At 39.0% G+C, this 22,994-nt stretch overlaps 1 protein-coding gene across 3 annotated transcripts in view; it reads right to left on the bottom strand.

Annotated features, from left to right (window-relative positions):
* GRAMD4 (GRAM domain containing 4) overlaps window positions 1-22,994 on the bottom strand; it is a 2,037,033-nt gene that overhangs the window by 210,918 nt on the left and 1,803,121 nt on the right. For all 3 annotated transcript variants that reach the window (XM_044088380.1, XM_044088381.1, XM_044088383.1), the window contains one exon: window positions 21,684-21,828. In XM_044088380.1, coding sequence (XP_043944315.1) covers window positions 21,684-21,828 — 145 coding nt within the window. The remainder of the gene's footprint in view (window positions 1-21,683; window positions 21,829-22,994) is intronic.

The following is a 22,994-nucleotide window of genomic DNA, read 5'->3' as shown; positions in this document are numbered from 1 at the left end:
CCACTCTTTGGGCACATATCCTGTAGTAAGGCTGAGATTGAACAGTAGTTTTATGTTTGGGTTTAGCTCTTCTTGGAGTTCATGTAGGACGCAGCCCGGGACACCGTCTGGTCCCATTGATACTGTGTTTTTTGCTTTGGAGAGGGCGGCTCTTACCTGAGCATCTGAGATGTCAGGGGGGCAGCACTCTGCTGGGATAGATATTTGCCCTTTTGGTGGGGGGGGGGGTTGCGCTGAACCTGTCAGCTAGGGTGTTGGCAATGTCTGTGGTTTCAGTGTATTTTTTGTCATTTTGGACTAATTCTGAGCATATCTGGGAATTACCACCCAGGTTCCTAACATAACTAAAGAAAGCCTTGTGATTAGCCTTAGTGTCCTGTGCAATTTTTCTCTTGAAGCTGGTCTTAGACAATTTTATGAGTGCCCGTAGTTTTTTGCTAATACTGATCAGTGATGCCTTCCCTTTTTGGGATTTTGCTCTATCATTTAGTAGCTTCCTCCTTCTATTGTATAGTTTGTTTATGGCTGGGGTCCACCAGACAGGACGTCTGCCTTTGGAGGACTGGATCTTGGTTTTATTTGGGATCGCATGATCCATGCATTCCTGAAGGTGCTTATAGAATGCGTTTATAAAGGATTCTGCGGTCTGGGCCGTATTTTCCACAGGCCCGGCGGCTTTAAAGGATTCCACCTCGGTTTTGAGGAGTGTGAAATTTGCTTTAGAGAAGTTTTTCACTGTGGTTTTCTGGGCAGGGGGTGGGGTTGGGATGTGAATATCCAGTGAGATTAGTTTATGGTAGTTTATGGTCTGATCTTACCAGTGAGGGATACACTTCTGGTCTGGAGCATAGAGTCCCCATGTTGGTGATGATCAGGTACAGTATGTTTTCTCCTCTTGTGGAAGTGGTAACAAGTTGTTCCATAGCATGTGAGTTTATAAATTCTAGGAACCTTTGGGCTAGGGTGTTGGAGCTAGAGTAATGCTCCCAGTCTATGTTTGGGTAGTTGAAGTCGCCCAATATAATGGTGTTTGGAGAGACCTTCATATTTTCCAGTGTTCTCAGGAAGGCCGAGTGGGGTTCCTGGGTTTGGGAGGGTGGTCTGTAGCAGGCTATAAACTGGAAGGCAGTTTTACCCACTGTTAGTTGCACATGGATAGTCTCTGATGCTTCGACTTTGCCACCAACCTGGAGGTGTGGGTATCTTTGATGAATATCGATACTCCCCCTCCTTTTGTGGTTCGGTCCAAGTTTTGGGGCCGAAAAGCCTGGTATGAGTTATAACCTGGTAGTGCTGGGGTGCTCTCGGGAGCCCTGAACCAGGTTTCTGTTACTGCACAGATATCGATGTTTTCCATGCTAAGGAGAGTTTCGAGTGCGTGCATCTTGAGGTTTAGACTTCTGGCGTTGAGTAGCATTACTCTTAGTTTCTTATCCCTTGTGATACCTATGGAGGTGGGTTTGTCTTTTGAGCCTTGCCTAAAAGGCACTATGGGGTAGCAAGAGCCTTTGCCAATATCCAAAGCCCAGGGGTGACAGGTGCAAGCCATCCCTAGCGAAGCATCATGGCTTGTCGAGCATATCATCCCAAGCTGACAGGCATGGATCCCCTTTGAATGACACCAGTACTTAAGCCAATTGTTGAAATTGATCATCTTGTCTTCATATTGTGGGCATCATTCTTGGTGAGGTAAGATGCTACTCAAGGTCAGGGTCATACCGGCCTGGACTACATGCTCAGAGAGCTCCTTTATGTCTCTTTTTATGTAGTCCAGGGAGGTACGTCTCAGGTCATTCACACCAGCATGGACAATGACCGAGTCATATTTGTACTTGCCTTGGAGTGACCTGAGTGCTTGTGTTATGTGGCGGATCCTAGCGCCCGACAGGCTGCTCACCGTGACCCTCTCCTTGTTCAGCCTGGTGAGTGGGACGTCAGTGTGCCTGACGATAGAGTCACCTATTACAAGTGTATCAGGTGTGTTGTTTAGTCTTAAGGGCTGTGACTGTTCGGCACACTGGCTTTGTGAGATATGTGTTGCACGTGTTTTGTTTTGTGGTAGCGGTTGCTTGGGTGTCTGCTTTGGAGGTCTCTGCTGCTTAGGCAGATCTTTATTTAGAGCCTCCAAGTATGTTTTTGTGTGATTATGTGTTTGATTTGCTGTCGTGGTAGGTCTATGTGAGACTGGAATTGTAGTGAGTGTGGTTTCCTTCTCCTCCTGACTGGTTATGCCAGTACTGAGTTGAGAGAGCTGAGCCTCCAGTTTGGCTATATGGTTGCATCTCTCACATGTGTTGGAATTTGTTGGGAGGAGGAGAGGGTTGTCTGTGTACATGAGGCAGTTGTAACATTGCCTCAAGATTCCCAGATTCACCAGCTGGACCGGAGAGGAGATTGACAACTGACCTTTGGACATGCTAGAATAATATTGGGAATTCCTTAATAATTGAAAACAAGGGCCAGTGGGGAGTGAGGGTGTAGTGCTTTTCATTTTTAGTGCTGACTTATATAATTGCTTTAGTGAGCAAGTGCCAGGTAACTTAAGTGCAAAGTGTTACAGGTAACTTAAATGCAAAAATGACAAACAGTAACTTTCTTTCAAGTGAAACAAGGAAATAAGTACAGTAAGCAATGCAGATATCACTAGTGATCCACAGAAGCGCTGAGAAGCCGCGTATTAGGTGGAATTAGCATTCCAGGGAAATAAACAAACAAGCATATAAACAAAGCTAGGTTCAGCAGGCCTGGATCTAGTCTATGCTACAGCAAACAAGGTGTACCAATTTCAGTAAGATACAGTTCAAATATTCAGGCACTATAAACCTTTAACCAGAAATTCCCAGCTCAGAAGGGCAGAGTCCAGCCACTTCTCCCACAAAAGTGCAGACCACGAACCTTCTTAATGTAAAATAACTGGCCTGAAGCCCAAGTGCTTAAACCAGAACTAATACACTTTAAGAATAACAGACACTGGGCTCTCAATCAGCAGTTCCCAACTTAGAAGGATGAAAGCTACCTGTCCTGCCACAACAGTGCATGCCACAAACCTTCCTAATGTAAAATAACTGGTCTGAAGCCCAAGTGCTTAATCCAAAAGACTTAGAATGATAGCTACACTTTAATCAAGTTACTACCAAGCAGTAATAAATACAATTGAACACTTTAGAGAATGCCTGGATTAGTGCTCAAGTTACACAAACAAAGCTAGATCCAGCAGGCCCGAATCCAGTCTATGCCACAGCAAACAAGGCGCACCAACTTCAGTAAGAAGCAGATCAGATATGCATGCACTATAAGCCTTTAACCAGAAATTCCCAGCTCAGAAGGGCAGAGTCCAGCCTCTCCTCCCACAAGAGTGCAGACCACGAACCCTCTTAATGTAAAATAACTGGCCTGAAAGCCCAAGTGCTTAAACCAGAATTCATACACTTTTAGAATAACAGACACTATGCCCTCAATCAGCAGTTCCCAACCTAGAAGGATGTAAGCTACCTGTTCTGCCACTACAGTGCAGACCACAAACTCTCTCAGTGCAAAACAACTGGTCCGAAGCCCAAGTGTTTAAACCAAAAGGCTTAGAATGAGTTACACCAAGCAGTAATAAATACAATTGAGTACTTTTAAGATGATGCAAAAGTAAAATAAAGTAGGTAGAAACAGAAGTACAGTAAAAGCAGATGAAATTTTTTTTTTTTTCCTGAACAAGTGCTGAGATCAAAGAAACAGCTTTGAGTGCTGAAAACTAGAAAACTGTCTAGTTATAAGAAAAAAAAAACTAAGCTAGAAGGCTTCCCTCCAACACAGAAGGGCTTGGGGGCTCAGAAACCTACAAACAGTCTATACCACTGAACAGGAAAGACAGGAAACAAACTTAATTTTTTTTTCTGTTTCCCAGATGCTCTCTTTGTACACAGTAGGAGTGCCTGAAATCAGAATATGATCTCACTGCACTCAGTTGAGTGAGCAAATGAGATGGGCCCAGAAGGAGTATCCAAACACAAATTTACAAGAGGGGCGGGCAGTTTCAAGGCCACTAAGATTAACACCAAATGTTGTGTATTATTCTTGCTTGCTTAGTTAAAACACTGCGCACCAGTATCAACATCACTTTTTTTTACATTCAAACTTTTTGCCTCATTTGACAGGGGATAAAAGGGACTGTGCCACATCTGCAGATTAGTTAGGAGTCATATGATGTTATCCTGTGTGCTAAGAACACACCTTCCTGCCTAACTTCAATGCCTACTATTCATTCATATTCTCTACTTTGAAAGTCCCTATGGTTGGTGGAGTGTTATCTACATTCCTCCAAAACTCCATCATAACTGGACCTACACAGTGAAATAATATAAATGCTCCACGTATTGTTAATGCTTGCCCATTACCAACTTCCCTTCATGTCACCAGCAGTGCATGAAACATACCTAAAACTAAGATTACCCCACCTCTCAACCTGCAGACATCAAAAATATACACAAAGCCTCTTGGAAAGCAAATACATCAAACCAAAACTCTGGACAGCGAAATCTGTATACCTAACATCATAACTCCTACTTCACTATGACTATCAGAAACAAGGTGCAGAAAGGTATAAAAAAATAATCTTACAGGCATAGTAATTCCAACGCAGAGACCTTTCACTTTTTATAAGGAAAGCTGGTGGTGGACTGCAGAAATCCAGGAAGTCATCAAAAGAAAGAAGCAGTTCAGGGAAAAAGTAGAAAACAGAAAAGATGGACCAGGCTAGGAAGGAATACTGGTTGGCTAGCTAAGAAAGGAGTTGCAATAGCAAAGAATAGGGCATCGGAGCATTCTACCAGCTTTTCGAAAGTGACTCAGTACGTGGCACAAAGAAATTAGATTGCAAGACAAAGAATGATAAAGAATACAGTCAGACACCCTTTATAAGGCATGGCAGCAACAATCTGCTCACCAGTCCACAGGACATCAATGGAAGAGGGAAGGAGTACTTTCAGCACCTTCTGAATGAAGAAAACCCCACAAAAGCTGTAATGCACCAGACACAGCCTGAGAAAGAAGAGGAGCCCATCCTAGAAGAGGTAAGAATAGCACTAAGGAAAATGAAGTCAGAGAAAGCAGCAATCTCAGATGAGGTTATAGCAGATATGGTAAAGATGAAGAAATGAGGGCGTAAGAGCAGAAGCCAAAGTAGCTCCAATTGCAGAAAAAAATCAAAGAGAACAGGCTGCAGTGGTTCAGGCACGTGCAGAAAAGCAGAAGACAATCTGTTGAAGATAATTTGGGACAGATGAGTAGAAGGTAAGGAGAAACGAGGGCATCCAGCAAAGAGGTAGATGGACTGTGTGAGAGAGATCTACAATAGTCAGGTATGCATGTCAAAGAAGGCAGGAGTGAGGCAATGAATCAAGAGAGATGGTGACATTTAACAAAACACCCTGACCCCATGTAGAAAAAGGGGTTGATGATGATAGTAAGATGGATAGCAGACTAGCTAAAACACAGAATCCTCAAAGTGCCAGTGACAAGCGTCCTATTAAGAAACATGAAGGCAACCGGTCCTGTCCTGAGGTCTCAGTATTTGAACACCTTCTTTTGGCATTAACTTTTTTGATCTGTAGGCTGTAAACAGACTATGCTTATCTTCTTTAAATGCTTCACTGCACATCAGCTTACTCAAACCATGTCTGACACAATATTAATTAAACTTTTAAAGTATTCTATTTTAGAAAACCCCAGCTGTACCACTGTGCTGGGAGTAGTTGAATTAAGTGATTCTGTAACATTTTGTTTTGTACTTTTATAGCAAATGAAGACCAATACACAACATTTTGAAATACTTTAATAAGACAACATTTGGCACTGTAACACTTTTCTATCTGTTGTGGAGCTGTGGCTATCCGAATTCCATTTTATTATACAGGTGGCATATACACACTGACTGTGACAGTTTAGTGCCAAGCTCTGAGGTAAGCACTGTAACAAAAGTGTACTACTTTGACTGGAGCTGTGACACTTGGGAGGCATACATTTTAACTTTTTAGCTCGATTATTCTGAACAAAACCAAAAACAATGGGGAAACAAAGGCCCAAAATTGAGGACAATTTTTAATCTTGTTATAAACTTAAAAGTTGGGAGAATATGTTTTGAATTTGCATACATTTTCTGAAAGATATGAAGTCTGAAACTCAAATGTCATTCATTTACTGACTTCAGTCCTCAATTAGAAAGCCACATACTTTATGAAGAAAAGACAAAACATATAAAGCAAAAACGTAGGCATTTTGCAAAATTCTAGACCGTGGGAAGGTATAGGTGGGAGTAACGGAGCTACAATATTTTGCCTTTACAACTTAAGATACGAGGCATTATAACAGGAAAAAAGTTTTATTCCAGAATTGCTTGGATAGGTTCATAGCTATAAATTTCTTTTCTCAAGAATTCTGGACAAAGCCAAAATAATGGGGGACAAAGAGACCAAAATCAGGGACAAATTTTAAGTATTGTTCTTATAAACTTAAAAAAGTTGCTATAATAAAACATACACACACATACACATTTTACTTGGGAGAGACCAAAACATGTGACAAAACATCTGGATGACTGAGAAGTATAGACTAGATAAAAAGATGATGAAAAGTAAAGAAAACATATTTTAGATGAATATTCTTCAGAAAGATGCATTTGCTAAACTTTAATGAAGTGTACTGAACTGCACTTAATTTTCAAAGTATTGCTGCAACCCATATTAAAATATGTTTTATTTATAACTGCATTATGTTAAAGAGAGTTAGGTTATTTATATGTTTTGTCTGCTACGTATGTCAACAGAAACTATTGGTCACTACCTCCTCAAAAACAGTCTAATCAGACTACATGAGGCATACTTCTGAACTTCTTAACTCAATCACTCTGTATATGTCAGAGAGACTCTGCTCCCTAAAAGTGATAATGCTGTGCTTATTTACTTTATTTATTGTCATCTGATTACCAACTGGGTAGGTGCCTATTTTCAGCCAAGGCCCATGGAAAAAAGTCCCATACTGTTATAAAAACCATTGTGAAACAATTTTGCAAGATTCAAAAAATAATACAAAAAACATTTGAATAATTTTATTTAGAAGTCCAGCAGACTACAAGTTTAAATATTTACAAGTTAGATATAAAATGAAAGCATTGGTTAAGAACAGATGCAACTAATATGACAATGATTTAATATTTAAGTGAAAGAGGGGAGAAAGGATGTGCAAAGTATGAATATGTTTGTGTCTTTTGGCTTTTCCCGAGTTAGGGGTCGCCGCAGCGGAACTCCAGTCCGCTAATGATTGGTAGTTGATTTTTACGTACCGAGTTACCAGCTCTGACGCACAACCTTCAACGAAGGTACACCCTTTCGCGCATGTCTCCACGCAGAAGACGCTCTAGCTGAGAATCGAACCGGACAGCGTCTTACTGTGAGGCAACGCTACCGTAGCACCACCACCGCGGGTCAAGGTATGAATATGTACTCAATTCATATTTAGGAAAACAGTGTCCCTGTTAAGAGGCCAGTACACAAAATAACTTTGAATTGAAAGACTAACAAATGTCTAAGTCCTCCAGTAGAAGAACTCAAGGTAAAGACAGACAGAATTTCAAGGACCACTTTAAAAGCACATGGAAACATTGCCTTGAAATGGAGGTAATCCAAAAGGGTCAGTATTTCTAAAAGTAATCTTGTCATGTACGGTTATAAGTCTTAGGAGGCTAGAGCAATAAATAAATATACTTTCCATCCAAAAAGGTTAGAAAAAAACACCCCACAGAGGTACCAAGGGTGAAAGCAGTCAGAATTTCACGGCCCTACTAAAAAAGCAGATATCAAGAAGGGCTACTGAAGCCAAGTTGAAATAGGTATATAGTATAAAATAAATACTTCTAGCTCTCAGATTCGTGCAGTAAAAAATTGCATACGAGTCAATATCCCATACATCAATGGAGTTAACACCATTAAAAACAATGGCAACAGAGCAACTGAGATGTGTGTCATCATTTATTTACTCATTTTATAACTGAGGAGGAGGGCCGGTCCAAGGAACATGTTCATTTTAATGTATATTCTTACTTTCATTTAAGTTTCATTTGTTAAATGGGATCAAATGTGGATCCAAACGTACCATTTTCAGGTTTGGCCTAGAAGCGTACAATAAAAAGAGACAGTGACAAGATTTACATTACTTAAAAAAGTTGCATGCACAAAGTTTAGATACACAGGACATTTAACAGATTTAACTAATAAAAAAGTTCCCTAATATACGCATTTTACAAGGTAGGGCTGCCATACACAAGCACACACACATATATATATATATATACATATATATATATATATATATATATATATTTTTTTTTTACAGAAATGTGAAAGTTTGCAAGACAAATTATAGCAACAACCAGCATAAAGACCTGAACTTGATTTTTATGCTAAAATAAAAAGTCACTCTTGTACAATATGAGTATTCTTGTATTGTTTCATAATAATACTAAGGTGTTTCAGATACAAAATAATTGTTCATGCAACCTAATAAATTTTTGTCCTAAAAAGTCAGGATATTTGACATTTTAAGCCCCACCCACAGGATGCAAGCACCGAAGCAGGGACTGCTCTGCAGAAAGAGGGACAGGTGGTAAATCCACATAGAGGAAGGGGAAAGGTAAAAAAACAACCCACTCCTTGACATTACTGATGCTCCAACACTGCATTGTGAGTAATGTTTCATCACTATCCACACATTCAAAATGCAACATCTATATTAGACAGACCTGTCATTAATGCAAGAGTATTTACCAGTGGGGAAAAAAAGAAGATTGCCACCATATAACAGTGCAACATAACAGCACTGTAAAGCTATACTCAGCAATGTACATATATTTGTTCCATTAAGCAGAGAATGTTGAGAAGCAGTTTTTTTCCTGTTGGATCAAAGTAATTTCTTGATGCAGAACAGGCTAAGGAGGAAATACAAATGTTTATACAACAAAAAGTGAGCCATCAAACAGAAAGGGATTCCACTTCTCTTTCTTCTGACAATAAAACTAGGAGAAAGACTTGGCCAGTGGAACACCTTCCAATGCTCCAAACGAAAATTATTGGGAGACAGAAAAAAGCATAGCAGTTGACAAGAACTGGAGTACCTTGGACTTGAACTGGAGTTTGAGGTTGTTGAAGGTGTTGAACAAGAAGACCACCAGCAGCAAAGAAATTAGTGAGTAAATGTGAAACTATAAAACATCAAATCACATTTAGGAAATACAACTTTACAACAGACTAAACTTTTGTTGACTTTGTTAACCTTATGTGGGTTTGATAGACCCCCCCCCCCACATCAAGCCATTAATGTCTGAAGAACGATACAGGGAAAAATGACTAAGAAAAACAATTTTTGTTCTTAATATTTGCATAAAATATTTCATGATATAAACTGCATGTTATACAGATACCATTTTCAGTGACTGCTGTATGTGATAAAGATACTAAAGTAAACAAGCACTTTGCTGTTTTTATCTTTAAGAAATGTAGGCAGTACAATGTAAAAACAGAAGAAAGGCTGGAAAAAAACACATCTACATTAATATGCTCTAATCTTGGACTTTTGGGGTGGAGGAGGGGGTATAAAAGTGCAATGACAAGTTTTCCTTTAGCACATAAATGTCCAGTGCAAGTGAAAAAGTTTGCAGCTGAGGGCAGCAATACATTCTATTCATATGTTTCATGGAAACAAGTCGAGTTCAGGTGCAAGCAATAAATCTCGAGAGTTCTGGGCATTCTTTACTGAGGGAATCGTAAAATTAAAAGGTTCAAGGGCAAGCAGCTTATTAAAAAATAAAAGTTTGAAATTACTGCATGTGCATAAAAGAAAGCAGCTTTCCTGACACCTAAATACTTCAATGCATTTACTAGAACAGTGTATAATTTAGTTTTAAAGATAGCCAATGCACTTTCTCTTAAGGTTATAAGTTAACATTTTCTGAAAACATTCAAGCCATTTGTCACATCTGGGAAGTGAATAAAAATAAGTCAAGAATAGACAACAAATGGAATAAATAGGAGCACAGGCTGTAACATGTTCCTTAGCATGGATAACCTTAATTTTATATAAGGTAATGTATGTGGGTGCAGCTGTTGGTTTGGGACAATTGTTCCTATCAGAAGGGTTAAACATTATTTGAATATGTACATAGTACTGTGTGTTTGTTTTTAGTAGGTTGTGGGGGTGCTCTGGGGTGTTTTTTTGAAGGTTTTAATTAAAACAAAACTCTTGTAAAATGAGACATAGGTTCAAATGGAGATGACAAGAAACAATGGTCTAAAAGATCAACTTGCACACATTTATTTATTTGTCCTGCTGTGATACCCAGGAAAAGTCTGACTGAGCCAATGGTTCATTTTCAGAGAAGCCCAGGGAGAAAAGTTCCACAACAGATTCAAAAGCATTTAAACAGTAGTTGGTGAGTAATTACATGCATGGGTAGAACATCCCCACAGCATATTAAATATTTCACAATGAGTTGAGGAGAAAGACTTCAAAAAACACATAAATCATTTTAGAGTAGCTGATAATTACTGGGTACATGTAACACAAAAGCTAAACAAACCTTTAAAAAGCTGTCATATATAACAAGTGGGAATAATAACTTCTTATAATGGCTACACTATCCATATTATTTTGGAATGCGAATGGCCTCACAGGCATACACAAAAAGGTATGTATGAGTACAGAATTATATTAAGAAATGCAGAGTTCAAACAGCAGTGCTACAGCAGACACATTTGGAAAGAAGTGGGCATGTAAATTTGATAAATAAAGGATTTCAGGATACTCAGCAGAGTATCAGGGACAAAGAAAATATGAAGTACTTATACTAATGACTAGAACAGCTCCAACAGTAATAGACGAGGGAAAAAAGATAATGGTAGATTTGCAGTGTTAAGGGGCTACTGGCAAAGGAGAAGGATTATGTTGGCATGTATTTTTATTTCACCTAAAACAGTTATTATGGAGATTAAGACATTTTGGGGGAAAAATCAGCTTACAGCAGGGAATATTACTTAAAGGTGGTGACTGGAACTTGATTTGCAGCAGTGAGGAAGTATCTGGGGGACCTAAAAGGGAAAATAAAAAAACAGGCTAGATTTCTGAAGAAATTTATGAAATTCTTCAGTAATAAAGACATAATTCAGTAGTAGTAACAAGGAGAGAATTTATACATTATTCCCCAAGGTACAACAGACTAGACAGAAATTATATTTTACAGGAACATGTGCATTTAATTTGAAAGCTTTGACATACATCCAATAACTATTTCAGATCATGCTCCAATAACAAATGTAAAAATGCATGGTAATGAAGTAAAGATACACTGGCATTTCTCCACCTACCTGTTAAAAAGAGAGGAATTTATGGAATGGGTAGTGAAAATTATTAAGAGTTATTACAGAAAACAGACATTTCTTCAGAATTACAGCTAGTGAGTGGGATAAAATGAAAATGAGAGTTTAAAAATAGCACAGAAATAACAGAAAAAAGAGATATGGCTAAGAAAAATGCACTCAATCAAAGCACTCCTCAAAATGGAGAAAATCAACATTTGTGCTGTAACAGAGACCTGGTTTAAAGCAGCAGAAAGCACCCCTGCAGTAACAGGCTATAAACTCATTCCATACCTTTCAGCCCCAGAACTTGGACCAAAGCACCAAAGGTGGTGGTGTTTCCATATTCATAAAGGATGCACACACCTCCAGACTGGTAGCCCAACATAATGCCATCAGAGATACTTCAGGTGCAGCTAACATTGGGTAAGACGTTTCAGGTCGTAGCCTGCTATAGGTCCCCAATCATGTCCCAAGACTCGCACTCCACATTCCTAAGCACCCTGGAGAACATAAAGGTCCATCCTAACACTCTCATACTGGGTGACTTCAACTACCCCTCCATTAACTGGGAAAACTACTCATGTACCAATACACCTGCCCAACGTTTCCTGGAATTCATTAATTCCAATGCCCTGGACAAGCTCGTTCCTACCCCCACTAGAGGTAGCAACATCCTTGACCTGGTCATTACTAACATGGGCGACCGTTGCTCTACACCAATAGTCAACTCCTCCCTGGTTAAATCTGACCACAAACTAATCACCTTGGAAATACATATTCTCTCCCCCAAAGGTAAGAACCATGAAAAACTTCTCCAAAGCTAACTTTGGGCTTCTAAAAACAGAGATGACTAACTTCACGGTACCCATGCAAATGCAGAATAGTTGCAGGACCACCGAATCATACACCAATGCACTGTACGAACACGTGCACAAATGCATGGATCTCACCATACCTAATAGAACCAAGATGTCTCCTCCAAAAAAGGAAGCCAATCTGGTGGTCCCCTGCCATAAACAAACTCTACAACAGGAGGAGGAAATTGATGCGGAATTAAGTGAAGTCCCAAGACTGGAAAAAACTCCCTTATCAGCCTCAACAAAAAGTTGAAATCCTTCATCAAATCCTCTAAAGCTAGCTATGAAAACAGGATTGCGGCAGATAGTAAAGACAACCGCAAGGCCTTCTGTAGTTATGTACAGAATCTCCACGGCAATACCCAGATTTGCTCCAAGCTACTGCACAATGGTACCTCCTATACCAAGCCAACAGATACTGCCAATATACTGGCTGACAGATTCAGTGAGCTTTTCTCCCCGGGCCTCCACTGAAAATGGACATGTATCCAGTTGGACTATCCCAGTTAACAAATGTAAAATAAAAATAAAATAAATAAATAAATAAAACTTTGCCTCCCCAAAGGACCAATCACAATATCAGTAGACTGCCAGGAACCCAGTATTACTGCTGCAAAGGTTAAAACAGCACTGTCCCAGGCCAAGTAAACAGCTTCTATGGGACCTGACAATATCCCTGGCTGTGTTCTACATGAACTACAGAGTGAACTGGCACCTCACCTGTGTGCCCTGTTCAACCACAGCCTCACCTCAGGCTTTGTCCCTACAGAATGGCGCACTGCTACAGTCATCCCATTTCACAAAGGAGGAGCGATTACATACCCTTGCAACTATCGCCCCATTAGCTTGACGAATCTGCTATACAAAGCTATGGAACGCATCATCATGGACCTAATAAACAAAGATATAGGGAATCTCCAAACTCTGGATCCCACACAGTTTGGTTTTGTGAAAGGTAGATTATGCCTACTCAACCTAGTCGACTTCTTTGAGTCAGTCACCAGAGCTGTGGATGAAGGCAAGGTGGTTTATACAGCCTCCCTTGATCTGGCCAAGGCCTCTGATACCATTCTCCACTCAGGAATCATAGAAAAACTCACTAAGCTAGACATCAACCCATATATCACTAGGTGGGTTGCAAACTGGCTCACAGATAGAACCCACAGTGTGAAAGTGACTCCAAGTCAGACTGCCGACCAGTCACGAGTGGAGTCCCACAGGGTTCGGTCCTGGGTCCTCTCCTGTTTGGTATCCACTTCTCTGAAGTCCAGGTCAACACGAAGGGACTCTAGCTGACAAAGTTCGCAGACGATTGCAAGCTGGGAGCTATTATTAACTCCCCAAGTAATGTTGACATCCTACAGAAAGGCCTCACTGAGATCAACGACTGGTGTCAGAACATGGCCTTAAGCTCAATGCCAAAAAATGTGTCATCATCCCCTTTGGGAAAAAACATGAATTACCACATTGATGGTAGTCCACTGAACACAGAAGGTGTTATAAGAGATCTGGGAACACAGGCTGACAGCAACCTCTCTTTTGACCATCGCATTGCCACTGTGGTCAGAAAGTTATCTCGTTACTAAGGGTTTTGCATCCAGGAAGAAAGAGGTCACTGTCTCCCTCTACTCTTCCCTCATTAGGCTAACCATAGAGTACAATGCCCCATTTGACATGTACCTCACTACACACCTGCAACAACTGGAGAGGCCACAAAATTACCTCACAAAGAGGATCCTAGGCCTTAAGCACTTGTCCTATGTGGACAGACTCAAAAAACTGCAACTATTCTCTCTCTCATATCGCCTACTTAGAGGTGATTTCTGCTCGACTTACAAAGCCATGCCTGACCCAGCTCTGTTAGAAATGCTGCATCTAAATAAATCCCAATTCCTTCGCACCACACGCTCCAGAGACTGCTACCACATTACCACAATCAACAGAATATGCTGGAGGGACAGGTTCATAAACCTTGATGAGTGGATGGGAAATAGAAAATTCACACCAGGGATCAGGCTCTACTCGACAGAAGCACTGGGAACTAAGGTCGGGTGGCACGATGCCAGGGTAATCCTAAGGGCTAGGCTTGTAAAGGCTTCAGGGCCATTACTCTAGTACACCTAGTACACACCTATGAAGTAACAAGAATTTAGAGGGGCTGACAAAGTTTAAAGTTTTACAGAATAAGGTGAAATTCAAAGAAAAAGAAAAGGTGCAACTGCAGTGTGCTAAAGAAAAAATAAGAGAGGATCTGGATAATACACATGAGTTTAAAAAGACTGCTCTTAAGCAACTGTTTTTTGATAAGAGCACAAAACGTTAAGCACAGTGACTTAAGCAAAAAGTAGAAAGAGTTGTTGACAAACCTGGGGAGCCTAAAACAAAAAAAATAATCAGAGATGCTGCAGAGGTATTAGAAATATTTTGAAATTTTATGAACATTTGTTTAAAGCAGATAAATGTGGAAATCAAAAACTAGCAAAAATATGAAATATTTATGGAAAGCCAAAGTTAGAGGTACATGAAGCTCAACAATCAATAGTAAAATAGGAGGAGATATAAATGGTGACATATTATCAATCTGCAGGAAAGTCTCCAGGAAGAGATAATATTCCTACAGATGTTTGGAAGCTAGGAGGGAAGAATGTGCTAAAGATCTGGAATATTTTGTTTAACAGTATTTTAAAAGGAGGGGATGCAACAACATCCTGGAAGAAAGTTGCGTTAGCTCTAATAACCAAGAACAGTAAAGACAATCAGACTCAGCTTTACACCAGTCCATTTCAGTTTTAAACCATGACTATAAATTGTTTATGTCTATAACAGGTAAAAGAATGGCTAAGGTGTTGCCAAAATTTGATACATATGGATCAACATGATTTTGTGGAGGGGAGGCATACATGCAACAACATTAATAGAACAGTGATGATCAAGGAGGAGGTGAATGTAAGAAAATATTGCAGTTGTTGGTGGGTCTTGATGCAGAGAAAGCATTTTACATAGTAAGGCATGATTTTCTGAGTAGGGTAATGAAAGCATTTGCATTCCCTGACATAATAAAAAAGGTTAATTAGGAAGATCTAAGGAATCAGAGGCAAAAAAATCAGTTTTTTGGGGGGGGGGCTCTCCGACAAACTGTGTCGGAACAGAGGAACCAGGCAGGGGTGTCCCCTTTTCCTCCTTGTTATTTATGTTATACTTACAGCCATTGGCAAAGAAAATAAGGGACACAGAAATTCAAGGCTATAATAGGTATGGTAATTAAGAAAAGTTGGTTTTATTTGCAGATGATATTTCATATCTGATAAAATCAGAAATGACATCAGTGTTGAACATTTTGAGACAGTTTTAAGTCTTTTTGGGACATAAAACTAATGAAAATGAAAGAAAAGCTGTAACTGTAAACTATGCACCAACACAAATTTGTTTAGCAGTACCCATATTTACAGGGACATTATAAAACAAAGTACTTAACAATATGGAAATGAAAAGTGGGAAGAGACTAAATAAAGAATGCAAAAACTGAGAAAATAAAAGCTCTTGCTTATGGACATGGATAGCAGGACATAAGCAATGAACATGTTTATAGTCACATTAGTTTTATACACAGATCAGGCATATTTTATCAACCAAAGAAGTAGTTGTGGACAATAATTAATAAAGAGTTGAAGGACTTTATCTGGGAGGGGAAGAGGGGATAAGTTGATCCCTCTAACAGAATAAGGTGGTTTAGGATTATCTGATTTGAAGTGATATTTTAGAGCTACACAGTTAAAGTCCATATACATAACACAAGCAGAAAGCTATAATTCAAACTGGAAAGGGGATGATGATGAAGTGGTTGGGATGGAGGGATTCAAGATCTAAAGATTTAGAGGGATTTTGGATGCAGACCCTTAAAAAGAACAACAGGCATGCACAATATTATACTCATAAAATACCAGAAAGTATTCTAAGAACTAAGCCATCATGAGAATGGAGAAAGGAGATTTTGACCACAGGCATGACTGCAAACAGGGGTAGTCAAAATAGGTAAGTGCGGCTAGAATCTACTGGAGAAAACTGGCAAAGGAACCAAGACTGAGAGCAAATAACTAGACAGGGAAAAGTAACAGAATGAGAAGAGGCCTAGAAGACATATGGACTGCAGGCTAAAGACTGCCTTCACCTATAAGGGATTTATTCCCCTTTCTCCTTGCCTATACTCTGATAAAGGAGACTTGCTCTGGTAGGGTTTTTAGTTGAATCTAGGGACAGAAGCTCCTGTTAGAAAATGTCTAATCAGTAGGGCATATAAAATACTATTGGCATTTGCTTACCAGGAAAGTCCACTGGGCCACTAAGAACCCATTTTCAGTGGAGGCCTGGTGGAGAAAAGCTTCACAAAAAACAGTTAGTATAAAATTACATAATATTGGAACAGTTTGTATTAACAAGAAGCATAGTTATAACAGGCAGTAGAGATACAAAAAATACATTATGAAAATATTAGTGGTACAGAGAGATAATATACAAACACAAGGCATTGAAGTAAATCCAAGATAAATGTTCTAGTACATTCTAAAGTTTACACTCTATAGAGTACACTCAATTATGAGTGTAGACATTGAGTAATGTTCAAAGAATTAGAATAACTGCCTAAAGGCATATGTATTAGATGTAGGGAGAAGTTGGTTAGGCGTGGTGACTGTGAAGAAGTAATAGCAGTCAAGATTCTGGAGGATGGAAGTAGAGAAAAAAGGTGATATGATTTAAGGAAAATGAGTCAAATCTTAGGAAGATGGATGTTAGAGCTTCTACAGTGCCAGAGACTGGAGAGATGCTGCTTCAGAGCTGTTTTGAAGGAGATATTACTGGTAGTCCCAATAGCTAGTTGGAGTGCATTCCATAATTTGGCAATAGAGAAGGAGTAGAGCATTTGACCTGCTGGGAATTTAAATCTGTCAACTTGCAGAAGATGTTGGTTTTCAGATCTGAGTGATCTATTTGGGTGGTAGTGAGTTAGGACAAGAGACAGGGCTGGGCAGTCAGATGGATTGTAAATAATTGTATGTACTATGGTTAATTGCAAAGTTAGGAGTTCAAGCCAACTGATTTAAGGAAGAGCAGTGATGGAATGAATACTTGGTATTGGTTGCCAGTTTGGCGATTTTGTTGTAACAGGACTCTAGATTATTTTTTAGGGATAGCTGGATATTGGTGAGGAGTGGGGCACCATAAAGGAGTGAAGGTAGGAGGAAGGTACGGGCAAGAGTTTGTTTGGTAGAGCTATAAATAACATGGTTATGTCTATAGAGGTGATCCTAGTTTTTGGTGCGTCTTTTTGATAGAGGCATGGATAGGGAGATCAAATGTACGGTTTTCATCCAAGATGACTCCCAGTACTTTTGTATTAGGTGCTACTTCTACAGTGGTATTGTTTTGAGAGTATATGATGAATTCTGTCTTACTTATGGAGGCACTTTTTTTTGGGGGGGGGGTGGATAACAGCAGTTTGTTTTTTTGGTGTTTAGAGAAAGGTGGTTGTCATTCATGTTTCAGTGGAGGTGAAAGCATTTTGGGTAGTATGCAGAAGTGCAGTGATAGAGTTAGCAGAGCAAATAATGGTAGAGTCATTTGTATATTGAATTACTGTACCATTAATGAGACTAGAGTGGAAGTAATTGATGAAAATACTGAAAAGTAGAGGACCTAATATAGAACCTTGGGGGACACCTGTGGATGTTTGAAGGAAAGGAGAGAAAGAGTTTTGCCATTTAGTAGATTGTTGTCTACTGTTTAGGTAGTTGGTAAACTAATCTAGGGTTGAGGGGGAGATACCTGGTTTAGAGAGTTTTGTGAGTCCTAAATGAGAACTACAGGAATCAATCAGAGGAGGGAAATCAGGCAGCAACTGAATGTGCCAAAAAAACAAAAGAAAGAATATAAGGCGAAGGAAAAGATGAAAAGGCAAAAAATGTGGAAATGCATAAATACAGTTGCAAGTATAGAAAACATCTGGAAGAACCTCATGTTGATCAGGAATGACTGCAGGAATATTTAAGGAGAGGTGAATTCAAACCAAGAGATGAAAGGTTACTAATGGCTGCTCAAGATAGTTGGCTATGTACACGCTGGTTTATAAAGTCCATTGAACGTGGGAGAACCAGAAAACTGTAGGTTTTGTAAAACCGAACTGGAAACAAGTCACAAACATCGTTGCTGGTTGTGACATACTAATGGCAGGAGGACTGTACACTGAAAGGCACAATAATGTGTCAAGACTGTTGCACTGGGGATTGTGCAAACATTATGGTTTTGAAGTGGCTGAAAAGCACTGGAAACATGAGCCACAAAGCATCACAGAAAATGAAGAAGTGTACATCACATGCGATCATTCATTACCAACAATTCAAACGATAGATGCTAGAAAACTAGTACTACAAGAAAAGAAGACAAAAGTAGCATTGATCACTGAACTTGCCACACCCAGTGACTACAGTGTCCTGCATACAGAGAGAGACAAAATCATAAAATATCAGGATTTGCTAGCAAAAATGAGAGTAATCTGGAAGAAGGATACCCAGATAGTTCTAACTGTAGTAGGAGCAACGAGTATTATAAAAAAAAAAAAGTCTACAAGCCTATTTAGATATGCTATCAATACATGTAACTCCATACAAATTACAGGAGGAGTCATTACTGGGCACACTGCTTGTGCTGCGAAGAGAACTTTTGACTGACATCAAAGAGTGAAACAATACTAATTTCATGAACTTTAATTCAGGAATGGGGTCCAGTCCCATCATGTTATAAGAAACCCAAAAGATTTGGAGAAATTAAAAAAGGAGGGAAGCGAGAATAGATAAGCAATTCAAAATAAAAAAAAAAAAAAAAAACAGGAGGACATGTATGGCTCCCAAACATACAACAAAGTCTAGAACATTTAGGATTTTTGCTTGTGCTTGCATAGTTATTTTTATACCTCAAGCAGACACCAACATTTTTTTTCCTCAGGTAAATGCTGACTGTTGGAGGTGTGATGGAGAGGAAAGAGGTGACTGTGAACATATATTTTGTGAGTATAATGAGTTGGCAGACTTAAAAAAATTCCTTACAGAGTACTATATCAGAAATACTACGCGAGTAAATCAGTGCAACTAAGTAAATGATTTTTTGAGCTGGGATACAGCAGCTGAATTGCCTACACAGAGTAAGGTTCATAGGTTGGTACTAGGCTATCAGCCCTAGGGCCTATACAAGCCTAGCCATAACAATTCCCTGGCTATTTCTTCCCACATTATTTACTTTAAGGCCTTCTTAAGTTTTAATTCCGTGGCTGCCAAAATAGCATTACTAGAAAATAGTGTAAACCAACTGTATCTAAAAGTACTGAGTATTATAACAGAAATAAAAGAAATGGAAATGGGATCTTTAGAAAAGGGTAGGAGCAAATGACAGAAAAAATGGAAATTGTGGGAACAATACATGCATAATAACGTTCTGGAGAAAGAGGGAGGTTTAAGGGAAGGCAGGAATTGAGTAATTTAAGTAATGTTGGATTGATAGTTATATTAAAGTATATATTTGATGAATAATGTTTGCAACTGGGAACATGTTAATATGGTTTGTTTTCTTTTATATAAATATATTCTCCCATGTCTTAAGTGATAATTCAATAAAGGTGTTTAAAAAAACATGGTTGTTTTAGCCATAAGGGGGTACCCTCAGATAAGTCTCTCTCTCTCTTTCCTGAAGGATTACAGGAATCAATGGGAAATGCAAAAAAGTCCTCTAAACAGGAACTGATAACAGTTTGTTGCCCATGCAGTCTTGCATGAACAAATGCAGCAGTAGCTCTTTATCTGACAACTGCAATCCAAATTGAAGAGGTCTCTGGAAAATGACACCTTCACTTTTGTGTTAAGTGCTGAAACACTTCTGGGTCCAGCTTCAACAAATGGGTGCTAGAGTGGTATGCTTAACCTGCCTACTATTCAGCTGTATTCTGAAGGGATGCAGTGGGATGGCACAGAAGGCACTAGTTAATAGCCTGTTTCCCAGGATGCCATGGTCAGCCTACAAAGCTGGTCCCACCTACTTATGTACTACATTACTGTGATCACCTGCAAGGCTCCACTGCGTGGCAGACTATCTTGAAAGCCCCTAAGGACCAAGATTAGCATCATTTCCTTTGCACTGATGTGAATCTTTACATCCCCTCTACCTTGAGATTATTGGTGTGAGGCCTACACATCAGGTATGCTCCCACTCGAGGTGAATTTCTTGACATTTATGTCTCAGATATATAACATCCACCGTATTATTCAAATTGCTCTGTTCAAATCTCAACACATTAATTTTGCTTCAAAGAATTCTCTGAATCACATTCAGGAACACCATATACTCTTCTCCACAATTAGCATCAACAAGTAATCTTTTTTGTAATATCTTTTTATTTAAAAAGTAAAGGTAAATGGAATATTAAAAAAGCATGCCATTTTAGAAAGATGGCATCAAATTATTAACACTCTAACATGGAAAAGCCACACCGCATCAACTGCTTCTATTCATAACAGAGTGAAATATATACAAGATCTAACAGAACTGTTAATGCAGGTTAAAATGTAAATTTACATAAACATTGAGTTATTATACAAGTTAACTGATTGCCAGTCTGTCTTCAGCGTTAGGTGCAAAAGTTTAATACTTCATATCCTGACCCTCTGCTACTTTGGAAACTTCAAATTATGGCAACAGCAGGTCATTTGTCAAAGGAATTATACATCATCCAAGGCCACTTGACATTTAAATAATAGTGAGCTCTGTCTTCAGCCAACACAACTTCTAGTTTCCTTTGCAGGTTCTGACATGCCCTTGTAAACCATTGTGTTATTGCTGATGCAGAGTACGTTTCAGGCCTACCATTAATGGGAATCTTACCATTTTACAAGCTCTGTGGGATGTGGAGTGGGGAATCTTTAGTCGACTGAGGACCATTTTTTTTAACTAACTGAATGAAGGTGCTCACATTAATTCAGCAACCTTTTTATGTCCTTCAGCCTTTCAAAAGAAAAAAAACAGACACTATACCTCCACATTACACAAAAACACAAGAAAGAAAGATGATGCTTACTTCTGTTTTCAGTTTTTTCACAATCCAAGTAAAAAAAATTAATAAAATAAAAATTTTAAATAAGTTCATACTGACCAAATAGCTCCTAACTCTGAATGTGGTGAGTAAAGAATTATTCATAACATTATCAGTGAGACATGTGGCCTTGAATGGATAAATAAGAAAGCAAAGTCTGTGCAACCTAGCTACTTATAGTGCAACCTTTTTGTATCTCTGAAGAGGAGTACAATTATAATGTTACATCTCATCTGTTTACTATAATGGAGCTAGGCAATTAAAGCTAAAAGTTTGTTCTGAGGTAACTTATTTAAGTCTTACCTGCCAGAGGTCGCTCATTATCCAGCAAATTAAAAACTTCATGAAAACTTCCTTTTTTAGTGCTGTGATACCGACCATCATCCTCACGACTGACTCCTGAAGAAGTACTTGAGCCTAGGTTACCTCTTGACACTACAGGCTGTATCTACAAAGAAACAAGTTGAGTCTCTTTTAAAGAAAACTATAATACCTGTACATGGCACAGGTAACATGACATTATCTTCAGCAATTTAAACATACATACATACACGAGATTACTATCTGTCAATGTGTAAATACAGTTAATATCATTTTAAACAAAAGCTTTTGAAGAAAAAGAATGAGTTTTCAAAACCTAGTTCTGTTAACTGGTAAAATGGGATTTTCAAGGCAGGGTTGGTTCCAACTCCATCCATACTGCATGCTGTGCGACAAACACACGTAGGACTTGCTTAATGTACCTTATCGTAATGAATGCATGCACAGTATGTAATTTATAAAAGGACCTTTGACAGTGAAGCCTCTCGAGTCTTATCTGCACTGATCCGAACACTAGCAGTATGCCACTGATAATTTCTGTACAACCCGGAATAAGTGTCAAAATGCCACTTCAGCAAGTCTCTTCATAATTCTGAACTGAACATATAGTAGAGCAAATACATAAGAATTTTGTGTGGCTGACATTAAGCATATTTTCTCCATCTATCCGTGATCATTCAATAATCCCTGAAATGTTTCACACAGTACATATCAACATCTAACCGACATTTTGTTAAATTATTCTTTGACGCTGACACCTCCAATGAGCAGGCAATGATTAAACTGTTTTCTTACAGTCATACTAAATGTGCATAGTTATAGAGGATAGTAACCAGACTTCACTGTGAGGTGAAATTGTTATACAAACAGGTGAAATTGTTATACAAACGTGGGCAAGAGCATGCAGGTGATAAAAATGGTTAACGGAGACCTTCACCACTCAAGGGACACAGCAACAGACAGTTAGTAGTGTATCTCTAACAGAAAGATGAACCTTTGGATATGTAGTTCCTAAAGACAAAAAGAAGTAACAGCATAGGCTTTGCAGGTTATGATTTGTGTGTGTGTGTGTGTGTGTGTGTGTGTGTGTGTGTGTGTGTGTGTGTGTGTGTGTGCAATTCAACAAAAAGTAAATATTCCAGTCAAAAAAGAAAACGCATACTTTACTCAAAACAGCAATTTGCTTTAGAGAAAGTTCCCTTCCCTCTGTCCTATTAACTATATTTGATTTACCCTACCACAGCCTAAAACCTTCTACTGCATAATATTCCACCACAACTTGTGAAATGTATT

The sequence above is a fragment of the Protopterus annectens genome, chromosome 11.part0 (genome assembly GCF_019279795.1).
Source record: "Protopterus annectens isolate FY-2018-M chromosome 11.part0, PAN1.0, whole genome shotgun sequence".
Lineage (NCBI taxonomy): Eukaryota > Metazoa > Chordata > Ceratodontiformes > Protopteridae > Protopterus > Protopterus annectens.
The sequence above is the reverse complement of the archived record's forward strand: the minus strand, read 5'-3'. Positions and strand labels throughout refer to the sequence as shown.